General features: G+C 37.8%; 1 protein-coding gene across 1 annotated transcript in view; it reads left to right on the plus strand.

The window, feature by feature from the left end:
• dlgap2a (discs, large (Drosophila) homolog-associated protein 2a) overlaps positions 1 to 27713 on the plus strand; it is a 662701-nt gene that overhangs the window by 340792 nt on the left and 294196 nt on the right. Inside the window, exon 2 of the mRNA XM_051925462.1 lies at positions 26558 to 27615. Within this exon, the coding sequence (XP_051781422.1) occupies positions 26626 to 27615 (990 nt within the window). The 5' untranslated portion in view covers positions 26558 to 26625. The remainder of the gene's footprint in view (positions 1 to 26557; positions 27616 to 27713) is intronic.

Raw genomic sequence — 27713 nt, forward strand, 5'->3', positions numbered from 1 at the left:
TGTGGCTTTTTTATAGTTACATTTGTTATCTATTATATCATTTTGTTTAATGATTACAGGTAGTCCCCAGGTTACGGACATCCGACCTACGACTTACGAACGAGGACGCAGCTGCGACGCTTGCTCCTCGGTAACTGCTGCTCCGTCATCTTCGGCCTGGGGATGCTGCAAGCGGTGGCTGGAGGGGGGCGATTTTGCTGCTCGCACAGTGTAGTGTCCCTCGGGCGGCCCCCTGCGGCCATAGTCACCGGGGCCACAGCTATCGCTCATGTGCAAGATGATGGTTCGCTGCCCGCCCACTACGCCGCCACAGCTACTGCTTCTGACTGGACGCAGGCTGGATGGAGCGGAAGGGGTATTTCACTGCCTGCCCAGCACACACGGCTGGTAATGCTGCAAGCGGTGACCCGGTTGTGGCTGAACAGGGCGGCGGGGGTAGCATTGTAGTGTGCCTCGGATGGCTGCCTGTTGAAGGTGACCCAGTTGTGGCTGAACGGGGCGGCGGGGGTAGCATTGCAGTGTGCCTCGGATGGCTGCCTGTTGAAGGTGACCCAGTTGTGGCTGAACGGGGCGGCGGGGGTAGCATTGCAGTGTGCCTCGGATGGCTGCCTGTTGAAGGTGACCCGGTTGTGGCTGAACGGGGCGGCGGGGGTAGCATTGCAGTGTGCCTCGGATGGCTGCCTGTTGAAGGTGACCCGGTTGTGGCTGAACGGGGTGGTGGGGGTAGCATTGTAGTGTGCCTCGGATGGCTGCCTATTGAATTGGGGTTGGGCGATGCACTACCCTCCTTTGACCACACCCTGTTCGTTCTCGGTGGGCAGACGCTGTAGGTAGCATACTGTAGTGGAGGTGACTGTGAGGTGGGCTGGTGATGAACCCCCCCTCGCCGCCCCCAGTCATTCTCAATAGCAAGCCTGCTTGTACTGTTACGCACATAGCAGGAAGTTGTCTATTGTCAGTACATCAGACGTGTTGACGGGTGCCTTCCTGCTGTGATAGCATACTGTATACTGTATAGCGCTGTGCAGAAGAGCTCATCTTAACCTTTTGTCATCACCCTTCAAGAATGTCTCTGAAACACAAATCTGATGCAAGTGCTGGTGATACAGTAAAGAAGAGAAAAACCATCACCATTGAAAATAAAGTAGAAATAATAAAAAGGTCAGAGAGAGATAAAACTACATCATTCATCGGCAGAGCACTTGGTTACAGTCGGTCAACAATAGCATTTATTAAAATAATGTACCTGTTCCCACTTACATACAAATTCAACTTAAGTACAAACCTTCAGTCTCTATCTCGTACGTAACCTGGGGACTGCCTGTATATTGAACTGTTTCTGTGACCCCACGTTGCATTTTCTGGGTTTCTCGATTTTCATAGTTCAGTCATCAAAATGCTGTATTATGTTGCTTCTTGGAAGTGGCTTTATTACTTGACAGTACCTGACATAGAAGTGCTAAGGTTATGGCTTCCAAGATTATGGATACTAAGCAAATGTTTTTGCTGCATTTTGTTTTTGAATTATAATGTTAATGGCCTTTTTGCAATTTGTTCGTTGATTTCTGTTGAATGCTTAGGGTTTGGCACTTGGTATTTTCCATATGTTAACATCTTTTGACTATGGGTTCTGCAAAGTGATTGGGATTCTGGTGCCCTGTTTAAATTTCATGATTAGACTACCCATTAACTTTTTCAACGTTTCATCTCCTGGTCTTTTTCCAAATCTGTCTATTGACTATCTTTTCTTGATGTGCACCTTCTTAGTCTGTTCACCCAGTCCTCACTCATGAACTGCAACTGAAAAGTGAGGAGAATGAAAGTGAGAATTTAGTATTAGCACCAATGGAGCCTCATGAACATAACTACAGGCAAGAGAGAATACCTTGTCGTGAGGTCCCTTCATGAGTCACATACTGCAACTTAGGAAATGGCTCAAAATACTTTGTGAAACAAATTCGGTACTGCTGATACTCATACTGTTATTTTTCATATTCATATATTTATATATATATATATATATATATATATATAAAATCCCTATGTGCGTCCAGGTGTCCGTGTGTGGGTGTCTTCTGGTGAAGTGCGCATGCGCGGGGCATGGTGCTATGCGCGATATTACTGTCAGAGAAAGTTAGAGGCGTTTTACGGAAGTACAAACCAGTATTACTGCGAGAGGAAATTAAAGGTACACAATACAGTGACGCATATTACAGCCACATACAAGCCAGTATTACTGTCAGAGGAGATTAAAGGCATATTACTGACGCACACGCCTGTATTACCGCCAGAGAAAATTAAAGGTACATTACGAACGTACAAGCCAGCGGACATACAAGACGGTATCCTTCAATAAGGGTGCGCACAAAAAGGCGAGCCTCAAAAGGACGACCTCAATTGGGCGCAGCGAATAAAGCGTAAATAAAGATCTGCACCTGTTGCTCTTCACATATTCCAGAGCCATTTGAACTAAATTATCTACGCTCCCTTATTGAATAGAGCCGTACAAGACAGTATTACTGTCACAGAAAATTAAAGACACACAATACACGGCGGCAGCCCACGAAGAACGGTCAGCTCAGCAAGTAAACATCAACAAAAGAAAGGCTGAAAGAAAGAAAACTACGACCAACAAAAAGAATGAGGTCAAAGTCCCTTGCCATTTAATATAGACTGTTCCTACTAATATTTATGCACTACTGTTCTAGCGCCCGTTATTGTAACGGGCTAAATGACTAGTATATATATATATATATATATTGCATACCCACACTCACTCATATAGGGGCAAATTAAAACTGCCACTCAACAAAATAGTATGTCTTACAAATGGTAAAATACCCCAAGTACACAGAGGAAAATCCACAGAGAAACAAGATGTAAATGTCGAAATGGATAGATGGGCAGCTGGCTGCTTTGCATTACTGAAAGGATTTAAATTTCAAAATATTTTACAGCTAATTCTGGTTTGTGCCAGCATCCAAGAGATAAAACCAACTAGGTGGAGTTTGTGCTTTGGTTTTCTATTGTTTTAGATAATTGCATATGTCCTTAAAATAATCAAATTATATTCCAATTTGAGCAGCAGCTGCATTTAGGAAAAAAATCATGAAGAAATGTGGTTCAATCAAAAGTGGATTACAAGATGTTTGCTACTGAATAAGACGAAGCCTGTCAGATATTCATTGTTAGTTAAGTTATTCAGTATTACTCAATGATGTTTTCATGTAACTACAGTGCTTGCTCTTTTTATGTATTTAAAGTTATTAGTTGGCCTCATATACTGTAAATGTACACACAGACCCCTAAGCAACATAATATACAGCATTAAATCTAACTGCTGTATAACATGTCTAAAGCTAAATCACTGTCTTAAGGCAGAGGCTGTGCATGTTGTTCTTACACTGAAACCAGAGTTTTACCAGTGTTTTTACAACAACAACAACATTTATGTATATAGCATGTTTTCATACAAATGATGTAGCTCAAAGTGCTTTACAGGATGAAGAACGTAACATAAATGATCTCAATCAGTCCTCGTGGTTTTCAGGCTTCAAGTGGAAGAATTAGACGATGATGGTCTTGTGGACCTCTGGCCTTCAATCCATCAATGTAGGGACTGCATGGTGCTTTGATCAGGTGGTGGTGGTGCAGATCGCCACCACAGAAAACCGGAATAAGTACAGCAGAAAAAGTAGGGGTTAGTATGGATTTTGGAGCCATGGAAAAAAAAGATCATTAAATGCATATACAAAATATCATGGTTACACTAAAATGAAGCTATGAGAAAGCCGTGTTAAAATAATGGGTTTTTAGCAGTTTTTTTAAAGTGCTCCACTGTATTAGCCTGGCGAATTTCTATCGGTAAGCAATTCCAGATTTTAGATGCATAACAGCAGATAGCTGCCTCACCACTTCTTTTAAATTTAGCTCTTGGAATTATAAGCAGACACTCATTTGAAGATCTAAGGTTACAATTTGGAGTGTAAGGTGAAAGGCATTCCGAAGTATAGGATGGAACAAGATTATTTAAGGCTTTGTAACCCATAAGCAGTATTTTAAAGTTAATTCTAAATGACACAGGTAACCAATGTAGTGACATGTAGTGACTGGAGAGATGTGCTCAGATTTTCTTTTCCTAGTTAAGATTCTGACAGCTGCATTCTGCATTAGTTGCAATCGTTTGTCATTTTTGGGTAGTCCTGAGAGGAGTGCGTTACAGTAATCTAGCCGACTAAAAACAAAAGCGTGAACTAATTTTTCAGCATCTTGCAAAGTTATAAGGGATCTCACTTTTGCTATATTTCTTAAGTGAAGAAAAGTTGTCCTAGTAATTTGATTAATATGTGATTTAAAATTTAGGTCAAAATCAATAATTACTCCTAAATTCTTTACCTCTGTCTTGACTTTTAAGCCTAATGGATCAAGTGTATTTCTAATACCCTCATTATATCCATTTTTGCCAATCACTAAGATTTCTGTTTTCACCTTATTTAGTTTGAGAAAATTACTACTCATCCATTCAGAAACATAAGTAAGCGCTGACGGTGCATGCACCCAAAAAGAAGAAGCCTTTGATTTCAGCCTGTAGCAGCCGGTGTAAAATTTGGACACATACACTGTCAGCATGGCGCTGTCAGATCTAAACACTAGCATGGCAAATTGCTCGCGTACTGAAGTGACTTTAGCTGCAGGTGGAAGTCCCATTTTTCTTATGATGCCAAGAAGAGTTGAGTTGTGGTGCAGAGCAGTCTATTAACTGGCAAAGCGCTGTGAAGAAGCTGTCTGTTACCATGGTCCTGCCTTTGTCCAGTCTGATAGCGGTCACGGGACATCTTATTTTTGATTGCTGCTATAACAAAGAGTTCTGAGCAGGCATCAGCCACAAGTGCTGCTCTTGTGAAAAGAATGGAGATAAATGCCATCAACTCAAAGAGGGAGAGGCAATTCGTTGTGCCACGTAAATGTCACTGAGAGAATAAAACTGAATAATAAAAAAAAAACAAGCGCTAACTTTAACAAGTAGCCAAAATTTACACCGGGGTTACAGACTCGAATCAAATGTGTTTTTATTATATTGTAGAAATAATAATAATAATAATAATAGCAGCTCACTTCTCAAAACAAGGAATGCCCGGTCTTGAACCCAGGACCTTTGGATTCTAAGGCAGCAGTTCTTACTTCTACACCATTCAAGAATACGTGTAAACTCCCTGTTGACTGACATTTGAGCTTGTGTTTTTAACTCGAATGATTTTTTTCCCCCTTTTCTTACATTTTGTTTATATATATATACTGTATATCTATAATAATAAAAGGCAAAGCCGTCACTGACTGACTCACTCACTGACTGACTGACTCATCACTAATTCTCCAACTTCCCGTGTAGGTGGAAGGCTGAAATTTGGCAGGCTCATTCCTTACAGCTTACTTACAAAAGATAGGCAGGTTTCATTTCGAAATTCAAAGCGTAATGGTCATAACTGGAACATATTTTTTGTCCATACACTGTAATGGAGGAGGCGGAGTCACGTATCGCGTCATCACGCCTCCTACGTAATCACGTGAACTAAAAACAAGGAAGAGATTTACAGCACGAGTCACACGCGGGAACGAAGGTAAATGACGTTAATTTTTGACTGTCTTTTAATACTGTGTAAGCATACATATTAACACATGTGCAATTAAACGTGTGCATTTACGGGGTGATTTCTCAGGCTTAAAAGCTCACCTTTTATCAAACGCGGGAACAAAGGTAACTGACGTTGTTCACTGTCTTTTAATACTGTGTAACCATACATATTAACACATGTGCAATTAAACGTGTGCATTTACGGGGTGATTTCTCAGGCTTAAAAGCTCGCCTTTTACTAAAAAGGTAAATGCAAAACTATTTTCAATCAGTTTATTGAAACGCTCCCGTTAAGGATTGCAATAGAACGGAGCGAGTGAAGCATACAAGCATGTTCATAAGGGAAACAAAGCACGGTGTAAAACGTAAGTTTAAATTAACTTTATAGAAACGCTCCCGCTGCGGATTGCAATAACATATTCGCGAGATAAAAGTTTAATGAGAAGACACGAGGTATAAACGAACCACACGCCGTGGCGCAACGTTAAGGGCAACAGTTTCAACCATTCTATGATCTGCTTCTCGCAACTGAAAGACGGCACATGGCGGATGTTAGCCGACTTGCTGACCGCAACGTTAGGGGCTTCAACTATGGCGCTGACGCCACATCTCAGTGCCAACACTTTGCAGACTCTACTTAAAAGACACGCCCTCCTCACTGGACAGTTAAAAAGACCAATCAAACTAACGATGACATCAAGTATTACCCAATCAAAAGTAGGAAAGGAGGCATCTTCATAAAATGCGTGTGGGATGATTTGCATGACACGCTGCTTTAAAAAAAAAAATGATAAAAAAAATACGGGATAAATCCCGTCCAGTATTGATTCAAAACGGGACGCGCAATTTCATTCTCAAACGCGGCACGATTCCGTATTTTAAAGGACGGGTGGCAACCCTACAGTGCCAGGTAACCACCCATACAATCAGATTGTGATTCAGACTAGGAATGCAATGAATGTAATTACCCCGATCTACATATAAGGCGAAAGTCTTGCAACATTCAAAGATGATGGTTTGGGATAATTAGTACTTATTAAGTACACCATGGCACATAAAAGAGCTTATGAAGCCTTGAACCGAAAAAAGCAAGATCTCAGAGATCGTAAAAAAAAAAAAGGAGGTAATGTCGTTTTACTCGCTGTACATTTTAGTCAAACATTACCAGTTATTCCACGAGGGAGACCAGCAGATGAACTCAACGCGTGTTTAAAATCCATGCTTCTCCCACGCTCGGTTATATGTCGCGTGTTCTCGGGTAGGTACACCAAAAAATGTATACATTTAAGCATGTAATGGGCAAAGAAAAAATGAGGTATACCCGAAGGCACTGCAGTAGTACTCAATGTAACTTTACTTCTTAAATGTTAATGTTTTACTGTTTAATAATTTATACGCTTCTTATATATTGTTCAAATTCTTTTATCAAAATACCAGTGACAGCGCAATGCATGATAACATGGAGTGAATACACCATACGCATCTGCCCACGGCAGCCCTGGTGTGCGCAGATAGGAGTTGATTCTAAAATAAAATAAACATAAAAAGAGTAATACAATCATCACCCATAAAGCGGATAGCAGACGTGACGTATTATATGTGTACCAGATTTCAAGTCAATAGGTGAAACGGTTTGCAAGCTACAGGTGATTTAAAATCCTGGACAGACCAACGAAAAGCCATGGTAGCAAATTATAGAAGAAGATTTTACTGTTTAATAATTTATATTTATATGAAATGTGCTTCTTATATATTACTTCATATTCTCATATGATAATGATGTTAATGTTGTTTATATTGATTTCTATGTTATTGTAAGTGCATCTATGTGTGTATATGTATGTATGTATGTATGTGTATATATATATATATATATATATATATAAAAAATATATATATAAAAAATATATGTGTATATGTATATATAATATATCTGTATATGTGTGTATATGTGTGTGTATATGTGTATATGTATATATATATGACAGCAACACTCATAACAATGACAACACAATTACATTGACAATCATGTTACGTTATTTTTAAAATGTTTCCTTTACTTTTTCATAACCTCTTTAACACACTACTTCTCCGCTGCGAAGCGCGGGTATTTTGCTAGTATATATATATATATATATATATATATATATATATATATATATATATATATGTTTATTTGATATTTGGAGTAAAGTCTTCACACATTATACACTTCTTGTCATTATTAGTATAATATGTAAAAAGTTTCTGGTTTAGGTATGTGTTCAGAATTTCTTGCATTTCCTTTCATCCTACACTTACCCAGATCTTTGTAGACATGGAACACACATGAAATGCATGTATTCCAAATAACGATATACTGTATTATTTACCCTATACAACCCCAGGCACCTTACATGCAGATAAGGAGCCTTGACTTGAGCTGGGAGAACTTTTTGCCTGTGAGCTGAGCTCCGTCAAGGCGGGGGATGGGACAGCAGGCTGCTTGCTGTTTGTGCTGATCAACGCATTTACAAAACAAAAGACGCTGATGGTAGAGGTGTGAAGGGATTTAAGGTGGCCCGGGATTACAAGTTTTTTCGTAGACTTCAGGAATTCTACTGTTAAAACAGCCGCACCATCAGAGCTAAGCCACGTTTCACTTAATGCAATAAAATCGATTTTCCTATCACTAGTAAGATTGTTGATGGAAAACGTCTTGTTGGTTAGTGCTCTAACATTTAATAAGGCCATACGTAAGGTCTTGGAGGAGTAGAACTGAATTTCTGGAGTATTACAGCTGTCTGAAATGGTAAATAAGTTATTAGTATTAGTGCCGCTTTGTGCGGATTTTTTATTTAATCTATAGTCTCTTTTTATAGTTTTAATAAAGTGCACATCTAGAGATGAAACGGTAATTAAATTATTCGTATTTATGCTGCACTGTCTGGATTTTTACATGAACTGAGGTTGGTTATTAAAGTATTGATGCAGTGCACTTTTGAGGGAGAATTCACTACAGAGTTATCATGTCCTAGCAAGGCATTATGGAAAGAATTAGGATTGAAACTTCCAAAATTATTAAATGAAAAACTTATCTCTTGTTTGGGTGTTTGATTTCACTCAAAGAAGTGTAAATTTCAGATTTATGGCTATGCTCATTTCAGAAGTACTAATGTCAATAAATTGAAGTTTGTTGGAAAAATATATTTTACACAGATGGCGCAGTGGATTTGTGGATTCACTTCCTGTGTCCTCCTTGTGTGGAGAGTGCTTTGAGTAGTGAGAAAAGCGCTATGTAAATATAAAGAATTATTATTATTAGAGGATTTGCTCTCCTGCATTCCCAATGTTATTTTAGAGAGTCTTTTTGCCAGAAAAACATAGCTTGATATGTGGAAGCACAGAAGCAGGAAAGGAAAAGGCTTCTTGATAGAGGTCTACTTGGTACTTATTCTTTGAATAACACAATGAGCTACACACAAAAAAAATTAGCCCATTTGCACTCACTCCCTCCCAATTTCTTCCAGTCCTACAAAAAACACATCCTATTTCCAACTGCATTCCTGTTTTGTGAAAAAACAAAAACAGTACTCCAACTAGTAATTGTGCATCTGCCCTTGAAAACTGCTGCGTATATTCAGCACAATGCCTGTAATAATTCATTTGAAAAGTCAGTTTTAAAGAAAAAGACAACACAGCTTCATTCTCAACTCATATGTTTTTACATTTAAAATAGTATGGATTAGAATATTGGTAATCAATTATAACAGTAAAATAACTAATGTAGAAGTATAGATGTAGTTTTAGTTATTTACTTTTCAAGAAGCAACTTTCTCAGTCATTTATGATTAGAACACCCATTCTTGACTACATGAATAAAGTCTAACTACCAATGTTCACTCACAACTCTTAAATTTAGTCCTACATCGTAAAACCTTCATTCGGGACCTGTGTGTTCTGCAGGATTTCTGTGGAATGCAGACTTCTACTCTTCACCTAACTTCTGTTTCTTACTTGGAAGCAGAGTGTGCTAAGTAAAAGTTTAAAGCTATTATTTTGTTGTTGTAGATGTGAAATTTTCACAGGAAAATATGTATGAAAAAACACAAATATTCCAGACTTTGCTGTAAGATGAGATATATGGGCAAATGTTTGTTGCAATTACAAAATGTCACAGAAACTATATATGTAATGTTTTTTCCAGTTTAATGTAATTGCAATTGTAAGGGGATATTTCCCTCGGGATTAATAAAGTATCTATCTATCTATCTATCTATCTATCTATCTATCTATCTATCTATCTATCTATCTATCTATCTATCTATCTATCTATCTAAAAGCACTGCAGATATTTACCATAAACCTAGTCCTAATTGTGGTAAGTACACATTTTATTAATTTCCTTATCCCATGAGCTGCCAGTTTTCCTCCGTATCCAATAACCAAGATGACAAATGTTAAAATAACAGATTTATTAACAATACCTTACAAAAGGCTTCCTGCATGTTGTATAAACACAAGTATTATTTTATCTCTTCTCTTTTCTCTCATTTAACACTCCACTCCTCCCAGGCAAGCTTTATCACTCTTCTACCCGGCGCCATCTGAGTGAGGCAGAGCAACTGCTTTTATCCAAGACTTGGGAGTATTTTGGGTGCTAGAGCTTATCACATTGGAAGTACATCTGGGTCAAGTGGAAGTCCTCAAAAACAGGGATCATAAATCCCTGAAGCCCACCCTGCTGTTACCCATGGAATCCAATTGGGCTGCTCCATGGCACTACTGTTCCCAGCATGCCCTATGAGTGTCCATTTGGGTACTGATGAACATATGGAATCCTCCACAATTTCTTCATTATTTGTCCTCCTGGCAGGGTAAGGGTCCTTTTATATACCCTTGTCAGGATGCTGACAAACTACCTTTAAGTTGTTGGCTAATCATGCCAACCTTATTGAAAAGAAAGGAAGTGGTGCTGCTTGTAATTTACTGAAGGCACTGGAGAAATCAATCAGTGCTCTCAACTTTATCCAGGTAAGAAACAGCCTTGCACAGCAAACAGAAAACTGCTTTTTCCACTCCAATATTTGTCCAATAGACAAACTGCAGTGAGTCCAGATGGTCTACCACAAAATGACTCATTTAGTCCAAGATTAGCCTGTTAAAGGTCTTCATAATGTGTGATGTAAGTGCTACTGGACTGGTGATGAAGCGCCTGCCTTCTTTGCAACAGGAAAAAAAATGTTTGATCCATCATGAGCTTGCAATGGCCTTGTGCTGTGTCCTTTACTAGCATATCTCTGTGCATTCAAAATATTCTGTTGGGTTTTTTTTTAATCCCCAGAAGAATAGACTACTTTATGCTACAAATTTATCAAAAGTCAGCAGTGGATGTCTTTATTAATCATGGAAAGGACAGGCTTACTGTTAAGTACTAAAGTGCCAGACTGCTATCCCATTAGGGATATAGCTTCAGCCAGGCTTTTTAAAAGCAAGCGTACCAGTAAGGGCTATGAAGAGTAGCCAGAAATATGTATTGCCCTCTGTAGTCAAAGCTATTTTAAAATGCTTTGTGTCAGAGGTTATTAGATTTAAACCTGTGTTTTGAGTGGGTGGATAGATAGTCAAAAATGAAACTCTGATTAATGCCTAAAGTTAAAAATTATTTACACAGAAGCAGTGTTGAACTTTGAATCCTAGCATAAGAATGCTTATTAAGCACCAGCACTACTAACTGTCAGACAACGATAACGTGCTTTATGTTGTAAATCTTGTGTTTTATCATCATTTCACAAACAAATTTTATAAAGAATATTGGGATAGTTTTTAGCATGGACTAAAAAAGAATTATGAACCCTCAGCAGAATGATTCTTTGAATTTTATAGTCTGCCATTGACTGTAATTAATTAGAAAGTCTGAAGGTGATAGGTCAAACCATGTCAAGGGATTTAATTATGGAAAAAAAAGTCCAAACAACTATACATCCATGCCTGTTCAATATGGCTGCCGAGCTGTACTCTTCATTGTGTTGTTCTTGTCAGTTCATGGTGTGAGATGCTTCATCATCATCAGAGGTTAGTAAGAGAGAGAGAATGTGGTTGAGCAAGCAGATTTATAGATTCTCTGTCCAACCCCTAGAGCCAATAGGACACCATGGTACTTAAAGGCTTCTGATACAAGCCAATTCCAAATCAACCATACTTCAGACCAATGTGGGAAGAGAACATCTTAACACCTGCCACACCCCAAGACCATATGTTAAGCATCCTAGCTTTCTTGCGGGGGTTGAAAGACTTTAGCAGAGAAACACTCGGCAAACTGGTTTAAGGCATATCCTCCCCCAACTCTGTCATAAAATTCAAAGAGACCCATTCCTGGTTGGGGTAAACATGAATGCTTCTCACTAATGCAACACTAAATTACATTGCTTTGCCTAAATTACAAATAAAGACATACAAAATATTTATCAAGTTATATGCAAAATCTTACATCACACAAGTCACTAACAGCTGTGTTTATGTACTGCCATATTTCCATACTACTTCTTGATCACTATAAGACTACTTGAAAATTATGCACTAAAGGACACATTTCAAATAGCCATGTGTACAGAACAACTGAAGGCATACACAGAGGTCCATCACATAATTTTCTTTTAACTGTGTTCTGTTGTGTATTAACTCTCCAGTAGTCACAATATGAACATAACCACGATTTAGTTTTATCTCAAACAATGTCTACTGGCTTAACTCTTATACTTATCTGTTAATAGTGTTTATTTTGGAATGCTAACATTGACTTACATATCAAAGTTAGTGCAGGCATCCCTTTAGTGATGTAAGATTGCCACAGTTGTCAGTCTCACAGGACACTGCTGTTTGTTTCTTGACACCTCCATATGTGTTTTGAATGACCAATATATATAATCTTTTAATTATTTTTAATGCTCCATGTTAATTCTCAATTCATTTTGAAGTAAATGAGATTCCACAAATACCATCAGCAGTCTCTCAATGTGATTACCACAGCATGCACAATTCCATGCTTTATGCATATATTTCATGTAGTCAGATCAGTCCCATGTCGGACACATTTATACCTCAAACGAACATCACCAAGTTTTGCTTGGTAATGCACAGAGACCACCCTTTCCAAAGGGCTTTGGTATGGTTGTTTTTTTTTTCCACACCAGAATGTTATTGGTATGTTCACATTTAACCGAATCAAAGTGGACTTAACTGGTCCAAATGAGCCATGTGTGAAAATGCCTTGATGTTTTCAGTTTGTATGTTTTATCAGTTCACTTGCACAGTCCAAATACACACCATACTATTACTATGTTAAGGATTTTTGGAGTAGCTAGTTGGTGATCCTTTTTCATGAGAGTTCTGGTGCTCAGTGACTTGAGCCAGACATTTTCATTGTTTTTGGTGTCTCTATTTGTATACTAAAACAAGCTCTGTTTTCACCTTTGTTTCTAAAGCATCTTCATAAAATTGAATTTTTCTGAGGCTTGCATAAGCTGGTAATGCCAACATTATGTGAGTAAGTCAAAGGGGTAAATTACTCTAAGTAGAGTACAAAGTATGGAATAATACCATTAGTGAAGCCTAAAGTTTCTTAGCTGAGATTGTATATTTCCCATTGGGATTAATAAAGTATCTATCTATCTATCTATCTATCTATCTATCTATCTATCTATCTATCTATCTATCTATCTATCTATCTATCTATCTATCTATCTATAAGTACCCGGTCAATTCTTAACACTTTATTTTTCCCCTTTTAATTAATTTTGTAAAACTTAATAATAAAATATATTTTAATTTTATTTATGTATTAATAATAATTTAATAAAAAACTTTATGCCAATAAACACATCACATTCTCTATCTCCACTGAAACATTTAAACATTTAACATTAGCCAAGCATGACTACTTAGGACAACTTTAATAAATTCTTGACAAATTCTAAAGTAGATTTGGATAGTTTTTTTTTTACTTTAGCTAAAACAGAATTTTCTTTTCTAACTCTGTGATTGTAGGTGGATTTGTATTTTTCAAATTATGTAAGATTAGGCAATGAGTGAGCAATAAGGTATCATAAAAGATTTTTCACTATGTGTTATTATCCATCCAATAATCCCCCAAATACTGTTGTAAGTGAATTAGCAGTAACAGTAGTTCCAATGCAGTGTGACAGGTGACAAAAGATTTTCCCAATAGGAGTGTGGTCAGCCCTACAACTCATGACAAAGCCAGGAGAGTGCCTAAAGTCATCAATTACAATTATTTTTCTGAGCTGGATACATCTTAGCAAACATAAGCTGGGAGAAGTGCACACGGTGAACAATTTTTAGTTGCATTAGAGCATGATTTGCTCAAATTGATGAAGGCGAGTACCATTTTTTTCCCTGAAATACTGATTGAAATATCCATTTTCCAAGCGTGACCCAAGTTATCTGGAGTGAAGTTTTGGAAAGAATCGATATAGAATGTAATGGAATGTAGAAGTACTGCATATATCTTTATTACTACATGATAACATAATGCCTCTCCCTGGAATTGCAAGAAGATTAGGGAAACCAAATTACTATCTTTAAGACAATTTTTGGCTACTATATATGTACCACCCTCTTAGTTGGGTATAATAGTAAACTCAGAAGTGTTTACTTGACGCTAAGTGCGCGCGCGGTTTTCAGCGCCACGGGAGAGCGAGCGGGAAGGGCACTCGCGCTCCAAGCAGGATGACGCCTCACCTGTCGAAGAGGAAAACGCAGCGGCGCAGTCGGGGGCTCTCCCTTTAAGTGATACAGTGCTGGGTGATAAGGACTTTTTGGAGGACTGCCACAGCCGCAATTCCACAGAGGCACAGCTGGCACGAAATACGTCTGACATGATTTATCCCAGAAGGAGAAAATGAAAATAAGCGGTGTCAGAAATATCACAGGAGGCAACAACTAATCAGGGAACGCAAATAAATCCCGCATTAAGACGAAGCTGCTGGCGTCATCCCAGACGGAGCAGTGAGATTCCTGTGTTTAACCAAGGAGGAAAATGAGAAGTGCGGGGAAAAGTTCTGGAAGGACACCATGAGTACACGTGAAGTTATGTACTGCATATGAGCTCCAACTAAGCGCGCCAACGATTTTTTTATAGATATATATTTATTGTTGATTTCTATGTGTGAACCTTTGTTGTGCTGTAACTCAGACAAATTCAATTAAGTTGAACTGTGATAATATCCCATAAGCGGTGTGTTTAAATGTGTTTTATGTTTTGTTTGTTTGTTGTTTTCTATCCATGATTGTGTGAAGTGCTTACAAATCATTACTTTGAAATAGTGTAACGATTATAAATAATAATTGTTTCATTGGACCCATTGGTTATTAAAATTTATTGGGAGGTGTTTAATTTGGATCCCACCAATGAAATTTCATCCTATGTCATAGGTAACGTGCCAGTTTTTTTTTTTGGTGGGAGGGCTACATTTGTGGGGGCTCGTCCGGGATGACGCCAGCAGCTTCGTCTTAATGCGGGATTTATTTGCGTTCCCTGATTAGTTGTTGCCCCCTGTGATATTTCTGGCACTGCTTATTTTCATTTTCTCCTTCTGGGATAAATCATGTCAGACGTAGTTCGTGCCAGCTGTACCTCTGGAATCGCAGCTGTGCCGGTCCTCCAAAAAGTCCTTATCACCCAGCACTGTATCGCTTAAAGGGAGAGCCCCCGACTGTGCCGCTGTGTTTTCCTCTTCGACAGGTGACGCGTCAACCTGCTTGGCGCGTGAGTGCCCTTCCCGCTCTCCCGTGGCGCCGAAAGCCGTGCACGCACTTAGCGTCAAGTAAACACTTCGGAGTTTACTATTATACCCAACTAGGAGGATGCTACACATATAATAGGTGAAAAGGGTTGCTTGAAGATAAAACTTTAGATTCAAGTTTATTATCGATGCTGAAATCTTTTAGCTTCCATTGTTATAAGAATCTTCCATTTGAAAAAAAACTAAACTAAAGATGGCAGGAAGTGATGGCTTTCATGCACAGTAGCGGTTTACAGTAGTGTCTCAGATTTACTGTAAAGTGTTCTCTACAATGATACCATATTCTGAGTGAGCACTGAGCTACCAAATTCCTGCTTAACTGACAGTAATTAGTAGCTGTAGATGCATATAGCAAAGCACATAAAGAAGTAAACAGGATTTTCCTAACTAAGTTTATTTAATTAAGTTTAATTTATTTCTACTGCCCTTTGCACTTTCAGAATATTCAGTATATATTACAGATCCAGTAAACAGAACTGGAACTTAGGTAGCGTCTTTCTTCTGTAGATCTTTGTAGCACTTATGTAGTAGCATGGGGCGGGGTGATGTTGGGCTTTGGTTTCATTTCAGTTGAGAGTACAGTAGCTCGTTGTGCCAAGTCTTACTTATAAGGTACTTACTCAATATCATGTATGAAGATGTGTACAAACATTACTGCCCAACACAAAAGTAATTCTAATTTGGAAATACTACACAGATCATAATATATCAAATACTGTATCCCATCTCTCTCATTGATCTGCTTGTTAGATTAATGAGCAACTTTAAAATTGTTTGCTGTGTGTGTGTTTAGTTGAGTACATGAATGGGCCTGACAATAGTCATCCACATTTTATTTCTTGCATTGTATCTAATGTATTGGGTCACTGGCACCCTCCAGTTAATAAAGCCAGTTGAGAATATTAATTGATATACAAACATGAAATAACATCTCATTTAATTATACTTTACATATTTGTGCAGCAAGAACTACAACTAGTACTATGGAAATGATCACAGGATGTTGGTAGGTTGGGAGCATGCGCTGATAGCATGATGTCACACCTACCATACAACGATCCACCTGGATTGCGACCCAAGTGTAGTGGGTGACACATCAGCACCACACTGGAACAGTGTAAAGCTTTTTATGTTGGTAGAACTATTTAAAATGGTTTAACAAATAACATTTTAGTATTTATGCAAAAAATTGTTATGCACAATGTTATCTAGAAGACAATAGGCAGTATCTGCTGGTGAATGGTGGAGAAGACATATTATGCATAATATATGCAGTTCCAGAGTACCTGTGGCTAAGACCATAGGCACAGATTTATGCACTTTTTCAAACTATGGCAAAGAACAATAAACAGAGTCATAAATGAGTTAAGACTTTTATTAGTCAGTATTGATTTTGCATGGCTTTTAGGTGTGCCCAATTATAGTCATCCCTCTATGTCAAAAATTAGCTGAGTAGCTCCATCTGTTTTAAATCTCATTTAACATCAGTGTTACCATTGTTATTCTTCCAATTGCATCCACATACTTCTGGTTTTAACAACATTTAGTTAAAAAATGAAAAGGTTTATATGATACAGCATATTTCATTTCCAAGTTGTATGTTTTTAGAGGACCATAAATGCTAATTTGATTCAGTTTATTTAATAAAGAAATTCAATTTTATGTGGCTCAATTAAATATATTTTCCGTTACTATAATATCTTTAGAAATCTAATTTGTTTTAGACAATGTAATTGTCTAACTAGAGTGCAGTCTGTACTCATTCAATAACAATCAGACTTTATATCTACTTAGCCAGAGACAAGAGATGGCCATTAAAAGTAATTGTCTATAATTGCTGAATAAAGAAACCACAGCTTTTATTTTGAATGCACGTATATCTGTTCACTGTCTTTAACTGTGTATCCCTCTTAATGCCTATCTATATACACACACACACACCTCTTTATAAACATAGATACTGCATGGGCCCGGGGGTATAACAGGAATGAGAACATAGCCAAAGTAAAGAACTGAATGTCCTTCGTTAATAAGTACATACTGTTTACAATATATTGCAAAGGTACTACCAAAATAGCAAAGACAAAAAATAAGAAAAAGAACTACACTATCAAAGAGAGAAGAGGTATAAGTGTAAGACACTGAGAAATGGCAAATGTTACTAGTTTTCATGCATGACACTCTGTTAATGAAACAGGGTGGAAGGCAAATAAATTTCTTCAGGATTAAGTGCAATAGACCAAGCAAATGCTAGATGTACCTGACAAACTACTGGGACAGAGAGAGAGAGAGAGAGCGAGTAAGATCATGGAGAGTTGGTAAAAGGAAAGTAGGCAATAGGGCAGTAATTTCTCTCTCCACTAGTAGTATTTTGATTTGCTTGTTTTATTAAACTAAAAAGGCTTAATCTCAAAAACTAGGTTTCAAACTTCAACAAGGCCTAGAAGAACGAAGTGGGCCTGGTACAATCAAAGGGTGACCAATGCCTTTAAATCTCATAAATGGGATAGAGAATCTGTAAAACCCCTAGCACAATTAACAAAGGAGTCCTTGCTATAATAACAATTAAATCACTCTTTAAAAGAAAAAGGCAAATACAACATGTCTCAAAAAAGCAGTGCAAATATTAAAATCTAAATCCATGAATCAGAAATCAAATCCTGAAACAAGTGTAAAGTCCATAAATCAGAGAACCAATAAACAAGTACATACATCTGTCCAGACTACTGTAAGTCTATAGTCAGTGAGTGATGGGGTATTGTCACAGTGCAGAGGTCTCAGCTTCATGCAGAGTGTTGACATTCTCATTTGTCTTAAAAGGAAATATAACATGTTTTTCTTATGTCATGTTACGGTCATGATCAACAGCTAATGATTCAGTAAGGCATTCAATAGGGGTAAAAAAAGAATAGTCATTATTAGGGAAATGTTGCTTGCTAACTCAAAAAAACAAAAGTATAAATTAAAATTTGAATCACTTTGCACTGCAGTAACTTTATATTATGTTACTGCAGTGCAGATATTTTAAGTTAATATAAGGTATTGGGAGCATGAGCAGCTGCCCAGCATGGCATCTTGTTGGGGATGGAATAGGGCGCCTACACCAAAAAATTCAGATTAGTGATTATAGCCTGAGTTGATCAATTCATTGGGGCACCGTTTATGGAAGTTAAGGGCTAGGCAGTCAGTACACTAAATAGTGCGGTCTCTGTAAAGGTGCCAATTATGTAACTGAAGAGGCACATACTTTGGACACCATCCCCAACACCCCCAGTCATCAAAGTCTAAGAATGGTCTAAGAAGTGGACATCATATCAGAAAGGTAAGGGGCAGTAACTCCATAAATTCCATGGTATGTACACAGAGGGGTGCTGTTTTTGTAACCCCCTGGTCGTTGAAGTCTAATAGTAACTACCTGCTAAATTAAAAAGTATCCAAATCCAACATTACCACTTGCAAATTTGTGCACTAATATATTTTACAGTGTTTTGATTTATGAGTGTTTAATATGTCACACTGAATATATAGTACAAGTCTATATTGTTATGAAAATAATTTCACAAATAGAAAACAAGAACACATATTAAGAAAATAATAAGGAACAGTACTTAACAAAAATATTAACATAAGAAAAAAAAAATCGGCAAAAAATAACAAGCAAATTTAACATAAGAGAATATAGACCAGGGACAGAGCATTAGGTAAACCATAACCACTAGGTGGTACCATATGACCCTTAACATTGAGAAGTGGGCTACTTTTGCTACATTAAGAAAATGGAAATGGCAGTTGAATGGTAGACATATGAACTGGGAGCAACTATAAAGATCTTCAGTATATCCTGGTGACTGAGTAGGCATGCAAAGACCACTGCTGACAATGAAAGGAATTGTAGAAATTGGCTAAAAGGAAAGCAGGATGGGTATATTGCAACCTCTAGTCTATAAAGAGGGACAATGTTTTCATGTTACAGTGATGGGAAGATATGCACAGGATTGTAAGAAAGACAGATAAAGACAAACGAAGGAGGTGAGAATGAAGAGCTTGATGAAATGACATTCTTATAAAATTTGTATAGAAAAGATTTAGGCCTGTTGAAAATTATTCTGGTGGTTTTCTGTTTTGCTATTCTTTTGTACTGAATTTTCTTTCTTTAACTCACAGTCTCATGAATGTTAAAAAAAAAATAATCACTCTTTTATGATAATCGTAGCCATGTTTTCGCAATTCCAGTAAATCACAACCTCCCCTGCTTATATCAATGTATGTAATATCAAACCTGCTAAATCCAATTCAGTGTCACAGGAGCCCAAACAGACATAAAAGGATAGGTATCATCAATGGTATGGCAAAGTCAAGAAATGAATGATGATAGTGTAACCATCACAAGAAAAAGGACATGGTCTAATCAGAAATCATAAATAAACAGTGAAATATGTTCCCTAATCAAATTCTATAATACAGCATTTAGATACGGCAAAAAGAGCCAATATAAACATTCATGTGCAACCTAAAAGCTAGCATCAGAAGTCCAAGGAAAATTTATGAATTACAAGAGGAGAACTACTTCTATAGTAACCCTGAAACACACTGAGGGAGTTAAAGTTTGCATGTCATCTGTGCAGTAACTCTACTAGATGAGCTAACAACCTACAAATAGCATACAAATAACCTACAGAACAGCACCAACAGCTCACCAGGCTTCCGTGCTGATTATAGATGCAGTAAATTGAGAAGATCATTGATGACAATGAATACACAAGCTGGATGTCCAGTTGGCAACCTTAGCAGTACAATTAGAGCATGTCCTAATCAGCTGGCTATAATCTTCTGTGACATGTTCAATATGTACTTGACTCAGGCTGTTGTCCCCACCTGCTTTAACACAAGTCCCATTGTATCAGTGCCAAAGAAATCAACATGCACTTATTTGAATTGTTACAACTATGTAATGCTCAGCCTGTTGATCATCAGATAGTTAATTACAACACATATAAAGCTGAAAATTCCAAAAACTCTGGAATTACACCATTTTTCCTACTGCACAAATAGATTCATGGTATATGACATTTTGATTCAGTCCTCAAAATCCTTGGCAGAAGGAACACTTATGGTGGGATAATGGTTGCTGAATTTAGTTCTGTATTCAACATTATCATCATCCCCCTGAAATTAATTAAGTTCAATGACCTTGGATGAAATGTTGCCTTGTTTAAGTTGTACCTTGTGGACTTCCAAACTTCCAAACTCATAGACCTTAAAGTATCACACTTTGTATATCTATCAGTTTCAGCATGGACACCGGAGCACCACAGGGATGTGTGCTTAGTCGTCCATTGCTGTTTTCCCTGCTCGAGCATGACTGTACTGCCAAATAAGACATAAACTCTGTTACCAAATTTGAAGATGACGTAGTAGTAGTGGCTCTGATTGCCAATAAGGATGAATCAGCCTTTAAGATATTATATCAACACCTTAATGACTGGTCCAATAACAGCAGACTTTCCAAGTTAAAGACGCTGATAGTGGACTTGAGGAGACTTGGAGAGAGTCTTGCACCCATTGACATTATTAGGGCTGCTACTACTTGCAAGCATTTGTCACCCAGAGACCAATAAACTATTAACACCCATAAATTCACCTACTTGTCCTATGACCAAGACTCCATTATATACACTCTCGCTGTACCAGTCAGTTTGTAGTACCAATTCAGTATAACTGACTATCCGTAAATGTATTTACTTGTATTGTGTGATTGTCTGTATCATGTAGTGTATTTTATATCTGATAGGTATTTATTTCTGATTTGATGTGGTTGCATAAGTATTGCTTTTGTAATTCTCATTACCTAGTTTAATGATATGTGTTTTCAATGTGAAAGTTAATGTTATCCATGTTAAAGTCCAAAAAATTTGGCAAAAATTTTCTACATGTGAACTTTTTTATGAATTAAAGCAACTCAAAATTAGCAGATTTCATTTTCATCTTATTTTTGGTAAAGTTGTGTGTACTACTCTGTGCTTCTAGAATTTCTGCTGCCGTTAAAGAAATTCTAAGTAATTTATTCCATGTTTTATGCTTACAGTATATGACTGGTTAGTACTTAGACTTTGGGAGATGGGATTTCAGATGTGCAGCATGCGTTCTTCTGTTTGCTAATGGGATGCTTTTCTGTTTTCCCATTCTTGCCATATCAGTTTGCACTCTAATGTGATCTCATTCTCACCTGCCCTTCCTATGACAGATGTATGATAACTTGTTGATTCTGCTATAATATATATAGTAATAGAAAGAAAATTCGACAGCCAGTCAAATAAAGTTTTGGGGAACCGCCCTGTATAATGTCCAACGGACAGGTCAGAAAAATGCTGAAACATAAGGGTTCAACCAAGCATTTGACAAAAACATATTGCAAATAAGGGGGTATTTATTCATAAAAAAGAATGGCGGCAGGAATTTAAATGGGGGAAGTGATGTCTTGGCTCCGACTTCTTCATGACGTCATCAATGAAGGATGGACGGACAATTCAGCCATTTTGGCTCAGCAATACGGTGGTTTATTTTTCTTCTTTGCTTTTGTAGCCCTCCATCTTTCAACCTTCTACTCGCCGTGGGTTTTGTCGACTGTCTCCTAATCGCGTGTGCATGAATATATATATATATATATGTATATATAAATCCTAAGCCTGAAAGTGCAACGATTTTGTGCAGCAATTTTATGTGACTTTTTATGTCACGTTCTTTGTCACGCTTTAAATTAGGCTTATTTTAAAACTTACATATGTATGTTTGGTATCATTCTTTTCAGGGTTTATCGAACTTTAATGTGATCGTGTTAGATTTTCAGATCCTTATTCCGTTTTTAAATTATAAACTAAAAATTACCAAGAACTTGCGTCCCGCAAGACGAGACTTAACCAAGAGTGCCAAGAGATTTAACCACCCCCGGGGCCAGAAGTAAAAGACAAAGAGTAGGACAGCTGCTGTACAGGCTTTTAAACATTCAAAGCACCACAGCAGCAGCAAGCCAGCAGCTGGACGAGCAAAGAGGAGGTAAAAAAAAACTATTTGTTTCCCATTGAGGGGGATTCAAAGGAGTGACCGTGTCTCCTTGGGGTGCGTTTAGCCCTCCTCTTCACAGCGCGAGCAGTAGACTGGCTGCAACTTGGGGTTGGGTTTGCCCCCCTAGTGTGTGTGTGTGTGTGTATGTATATATATATATATATATATATATATATATATATATATATATATTATATATATATATATATATATATATATATATATATATATATATATATATATATATATATATATATATATATGAGAGAGAGATGAACATTTTATAATGTACTCACCATATCATGCATAGAAACTGATATATCAAATTGGCTAAATGTTTAAATATTTTTTATTCACATAATATATACTTTTCAATTATTGCAAACGTATGAATGGAATTGAATCAGCAATATGATACCAGCATGCACAAATACAAAAATATACAGTTTAATACACTACAGGCAAGGTGGCATTAAATGAAAAAAAAACACGTTGATTTTAGGAAAACTGAGCTTCTGTGGTTCTTCTCCCATAAAGAAAATACAACTGACAGAACTATTCAGATTGACTTCTCTCTTTCCCTAATTGAACAGCAGAACAGAATATAGAGCCGTGGACAAATTTGTTGGTTCTATTACAGCAATTGAAACATGATATACCTTCTGAAAAGTGGTTAAATGAAAAGCAATTGCCCCATGTATATTGCACCTGCATGCCTTTGATATATCATTGAGTAAAGCAAAACAAGTATGAAAAAAGAATGTGTGAATGAAAAGAGTGAAGTGAAAATGGGTTAGTGAAAGTGAATAAATATGATAACCACGATGACAAGTCAACACAATAATTTAAATGCAGCATGAAAAGACCCACAGAGGAACAGGCTAAGGTAAATTAAAGGGTCTCATTCTTATTTTAAGTTCTGAGATTGACAGCACATCCATCACATTTGTTAGCAGATCACTGCACAGTCTAGAGTCCTTGTAACTAAAGACTCTGCTGTCTACAGTAATTATGTTTATCCTTGAAATGATTTAATAACATACATCCTGTGTTTGGAGAGTACACTCTAGTGCATAAGCATCTGTAATTTCAGCTACAGTAGGTAAATGGAACATGAATGATTCCAAGCATTCTAAATTATATGGAGGATTTTGAAAACTGCTCTACACCTAGTCAATGTAAAGACTTAAGAAACGGAAGAACACAATCATGTCACTGTGTGCAGGACTTGCACTTGCTAACAGAAATTTTGCCAGAAGGTAAAACCATGTTATTTATTCATACACTATTTTATCTTAATTCACTAAGAATAAAAATTTTACATTAGGCTTACTAGAATATTAGAGGCGGCATGGATTTAAAATGAATGTTATGTCACCGTATAGTTCCCAAACATTACTGTAGATGGTTCAGCTTTATGATTCCTGAAAAAAAAAAATCATTCCTACATTATACTGTGCATTTCAGACTTATCACTATCCAAAGGTTGCTTACATCATTTTAAGCAGTTCATAAATGTGTTGCTGTTACATATTGGGAGTACAAAGTATGAGAGAAGGGCTTTGTCTCATTTTAACTGCAATATACACAAAACAATACTTATTTCTCTATATATAAAGTGATGAGACATCCATCCAGTATCCATGTAATGTAATGTTGTCTAGCGTCCACAAGAGGACAGGAATGTCTGTGCATCACATTTTCCTAGGTTCACAATAGGGCTGGAAAGTATTATGAAGAAAGGCAGCAAAAAACACCAAGAAAAAAGGACATAACGGCTAGAAGGCCCGTTGAAAGAAGACAAGATGTACAAAGAAAGAGGGATGTAGTGCATATCCAGTGAACAACATGATCGAAACAGATGGATTTAAAATTGTAATATTACAATTGTAAAGTCCAGATGTCCCCCACAACCCTGTGCAGATTCTACAGGTGTACTGTGGAATCCATCCTGACAGGATGCATCACATCCTGGTACAGCAACTGCTCAGTTCAGGACTGCATACCTCTGCAGCGTGTGGTGAATACAACACAGCAGATCATGGGCACACAGCTCCCTGCGATCCAGAACATCCACACTATACGCTGTCTCAGGAAAGTGAACCGTATCAGGCAGGACCCCAGCCATCCTGCACTGTCACATTTCACCCTCCTCCCATCTGGAAAGCGACTAAAGTTCATTTGTATGCGCACCTCCAGGTTCAGGAACAGTTTCTACTCAACTGCAATCAGACTCATGAACAATCAGTAACCTTGTGTCACCTCTACTGCTACCTGCACATACTGTATACTTCTGCCACTGTCTCTATTTATTCCTAGGATTCTGGTTTTATTTATTTACTTATTGATATTCATTTATTTATTGTTTGTTTTTTTTTTGTCTATGTTCACTGTCTGCGAGGGCACATGCAAGCAAGCATTTCATTGTACATGGTACTTAAATTGAATTTTAACAAAATGGCATTTAGTTAGGCTTGTGAAACATAAAACAGATTCAGAATATGAATACGTCAGGAAATTAGAAACAGTAAAATATTTCAACCATTGCTTGAGATCATTAAGATATAGGTTCTACCAAGATAGGTTAAAAAGTAACATGTTGGCTTTGATTCCAGTTTAATTTATTTCAAAAATAAAAAAAAAACACCTTCTTATGTATTACGCTGTAGACTGGCTAAGGTCCTGTTGTAGGAGTATGGCGGTAAGCACACAAAGGGCATCTATATAGGTACTTTTGTTGTTTATGCACCTTCACTAAGGGAATACTTGTCATCCATCCATCCATTTTCCAACCCGCTGAATCCGAACACAGGGTCACGGCGGTCTGCTGGAGCCAATCCCAGCCAACACAGAGCACAAGGTAGGAACCAATCCTGGGCAGGGTACCAACCCACTGCAGGACACACACAAACACACCAAGCACACAGTAGGGCCAATTTAGAATCGCCAATCCACCTAACCTGCATGTCTTTGGACTGTGGGAGGAAACCGGAGCGCCCAGAGGAAACCCACGCAGACACGGGGAGAACATGCAAACTCCACGCAGGGAGGACCCGGGAAGTGAACCCAGGTCTCCCAACTGCAAGGCAGCAGCGCTACCCACTGCGCCACCGTGCCGCCATACTTGTCATTAAAAATACATTTATTTATTACATATTGTGCCATATGATGCTAACATGCTGCACTTTATCTTTATAGGTAAGGTTTAATTTCAAATAAGCACAGTTTCGTACAAACAGTATCCAGAGAGATGTGAGATTGACTGTCTGAACATGCAACACTTAAATCTCACAGTAATAAAATTCATTAAAGTGTCACTGTTGTTAATACCTTGACTTTCCCCTCAGTTACATGACTTTTTCTATCTCACCAATGATGAAATGGGAATGATGTCATTGGACTTTGGAGTTATCCCTAGGTGGATAAACAATACACTTCCTTGTGGTTCTTGGTAGCTTAGTTTATAAAACAAGCAGAGAGGTTGTTTCACTTTACCTTTGATTTCATGGCTACTCATTTTTGGTTCTCCCTATTAATTTAGTGCTTGGTTTATTTTCGTCTTCTCAGTTATGACCTTTACCTCTGGAGCTTTATCCATTCATTTCCTGGTCCCCTTAAAATTTACAATAGCCTTCATGTACCTGAGAGTGCATATAATATATGCATAAATTGTAAAGTGCACAATGCAAAATCTGGGTTAATTCCTGTCTTCTGTGATGTAATGGTAAGATTACTCTTCCTTATGAACCGCAAAATAGTTATGGAAGATGGATGAATCAACCTTAATAAAATAGTAAGTCTCTGTGTGTCTGTCTAGTTGCTATGTCTTTGTCTTTCCAAAAGATGGCACATCACAAATATTAACAATGCTTTTACGAATCCCGAACCAAATGACATATAACAGAAAGATGTATTGCATTGTGTACTGCAAACGTTAATGCTGAGTTCTGTGTTGATTAGTTAGATTTCAATAAGCCTTAGACAGCACAGATTTACAAGAGAGAAAAAATATTATTTTAAACTCACATAACATGATTCCCTATCTTTTTGTTTTTCACAGACCAGCAGTATTCATGGTCGCCTTCTCAGCACTTCAATGAAGAAAGATATTCACCTGCACCAAGGAACATGAAAGGTTTATCTGGGAGCAGAACGCAGCCTCAACTTAGTTCAGGACACACTTGTGGCTTAGCAGAGTGTGAACATTCACATGAACACCTCCATCATGGCCAAGATTCCAGGCAATCATATTTACTTAGTCCCACTGACAGCTGTCAAATGGACCACCATCGTTGCTCCCCTCGCAGCTCTATCCACTCTGAATGCATGATGATGCCCATGGTGATGGGAGATCATGTCTCTAGCAGCACTTTTCCAAGAATGCACTATAGTTCTCATTATGACACAAGAGATGACTGTGCTATGTCTCACGCTAGCAGTAAGATCAATAGAATTCCAGCTAATCTTTTAGACCAGTTTGAAAAACAGCTTCCCCTGCATCGAGATGGATTTCATACACTGCAGTATCAGCGAACATCCACCACAGAACAACGCAGCGAAAGTCCCGGAAGAATACGACATCTTGTGCACTCAGTACAAAAACTTTTCACTAAATCTCATTCTCTGGAAGGGTCTTCAAAAAGTAATATGAATGGAACGAAGGGAGATAGTAGAAGTGATAGCCACCATCATAGCCATCATTCTAAACATGGGAAAAGGAGTAAAAGTAAAGAGAGAAAGCCTGATTCAAAACACAGATCAGGAATGACAGGCTGGTGGAGCTCAGATGACAACTTGGACAGTGATAGCACTTATAGGACACCGAGTGTCATGAGCAGGCATCATGTAGACCATATAACTCACTGTTATCCAGAATCCATGCAGGGACATTTTGGTGACCTTACTCTAAAGACTTCAAAAAGTAACAATGATGTGAAGTGCTCTGCCTGTGAAGGGCTGTCAATGACTCCAGAAGGGAAGTTTATGAAAAGAAGCTCCTGGTCGACACTAACTGTAAGTCAAGCTAAGGAAGCCTATCGGAAATCATCGCTGAATTTGGAAAAGCCTTTGGTGCATCAGGATATTAAACCGCCTCTTAGGCCGTGTCATTATCTTCAGGTAAGAACCCTTTCCGTTCTCTTTATTGGAATACAGCATCTTGTATTTAGTTTTGACAGAGGTAAACATGAGCAATTGCGAACAAAAGAGATGAAAAT

The sequence above is a fragment of the Erpetoichthys calabaricus genome, chromosome 3 (assembly GCF_900747795.2).
Source record: "Erpetoichthys calabaricus chromosome 3, fErpCal1.3, whole genome shotgun sequence".
NCBI lineage: Eukaryota > Metazoa > Chordata > Cladistia > Polypteriformes > Polypteridae > Erpetoichthys > Erpetoichthys calabaricus.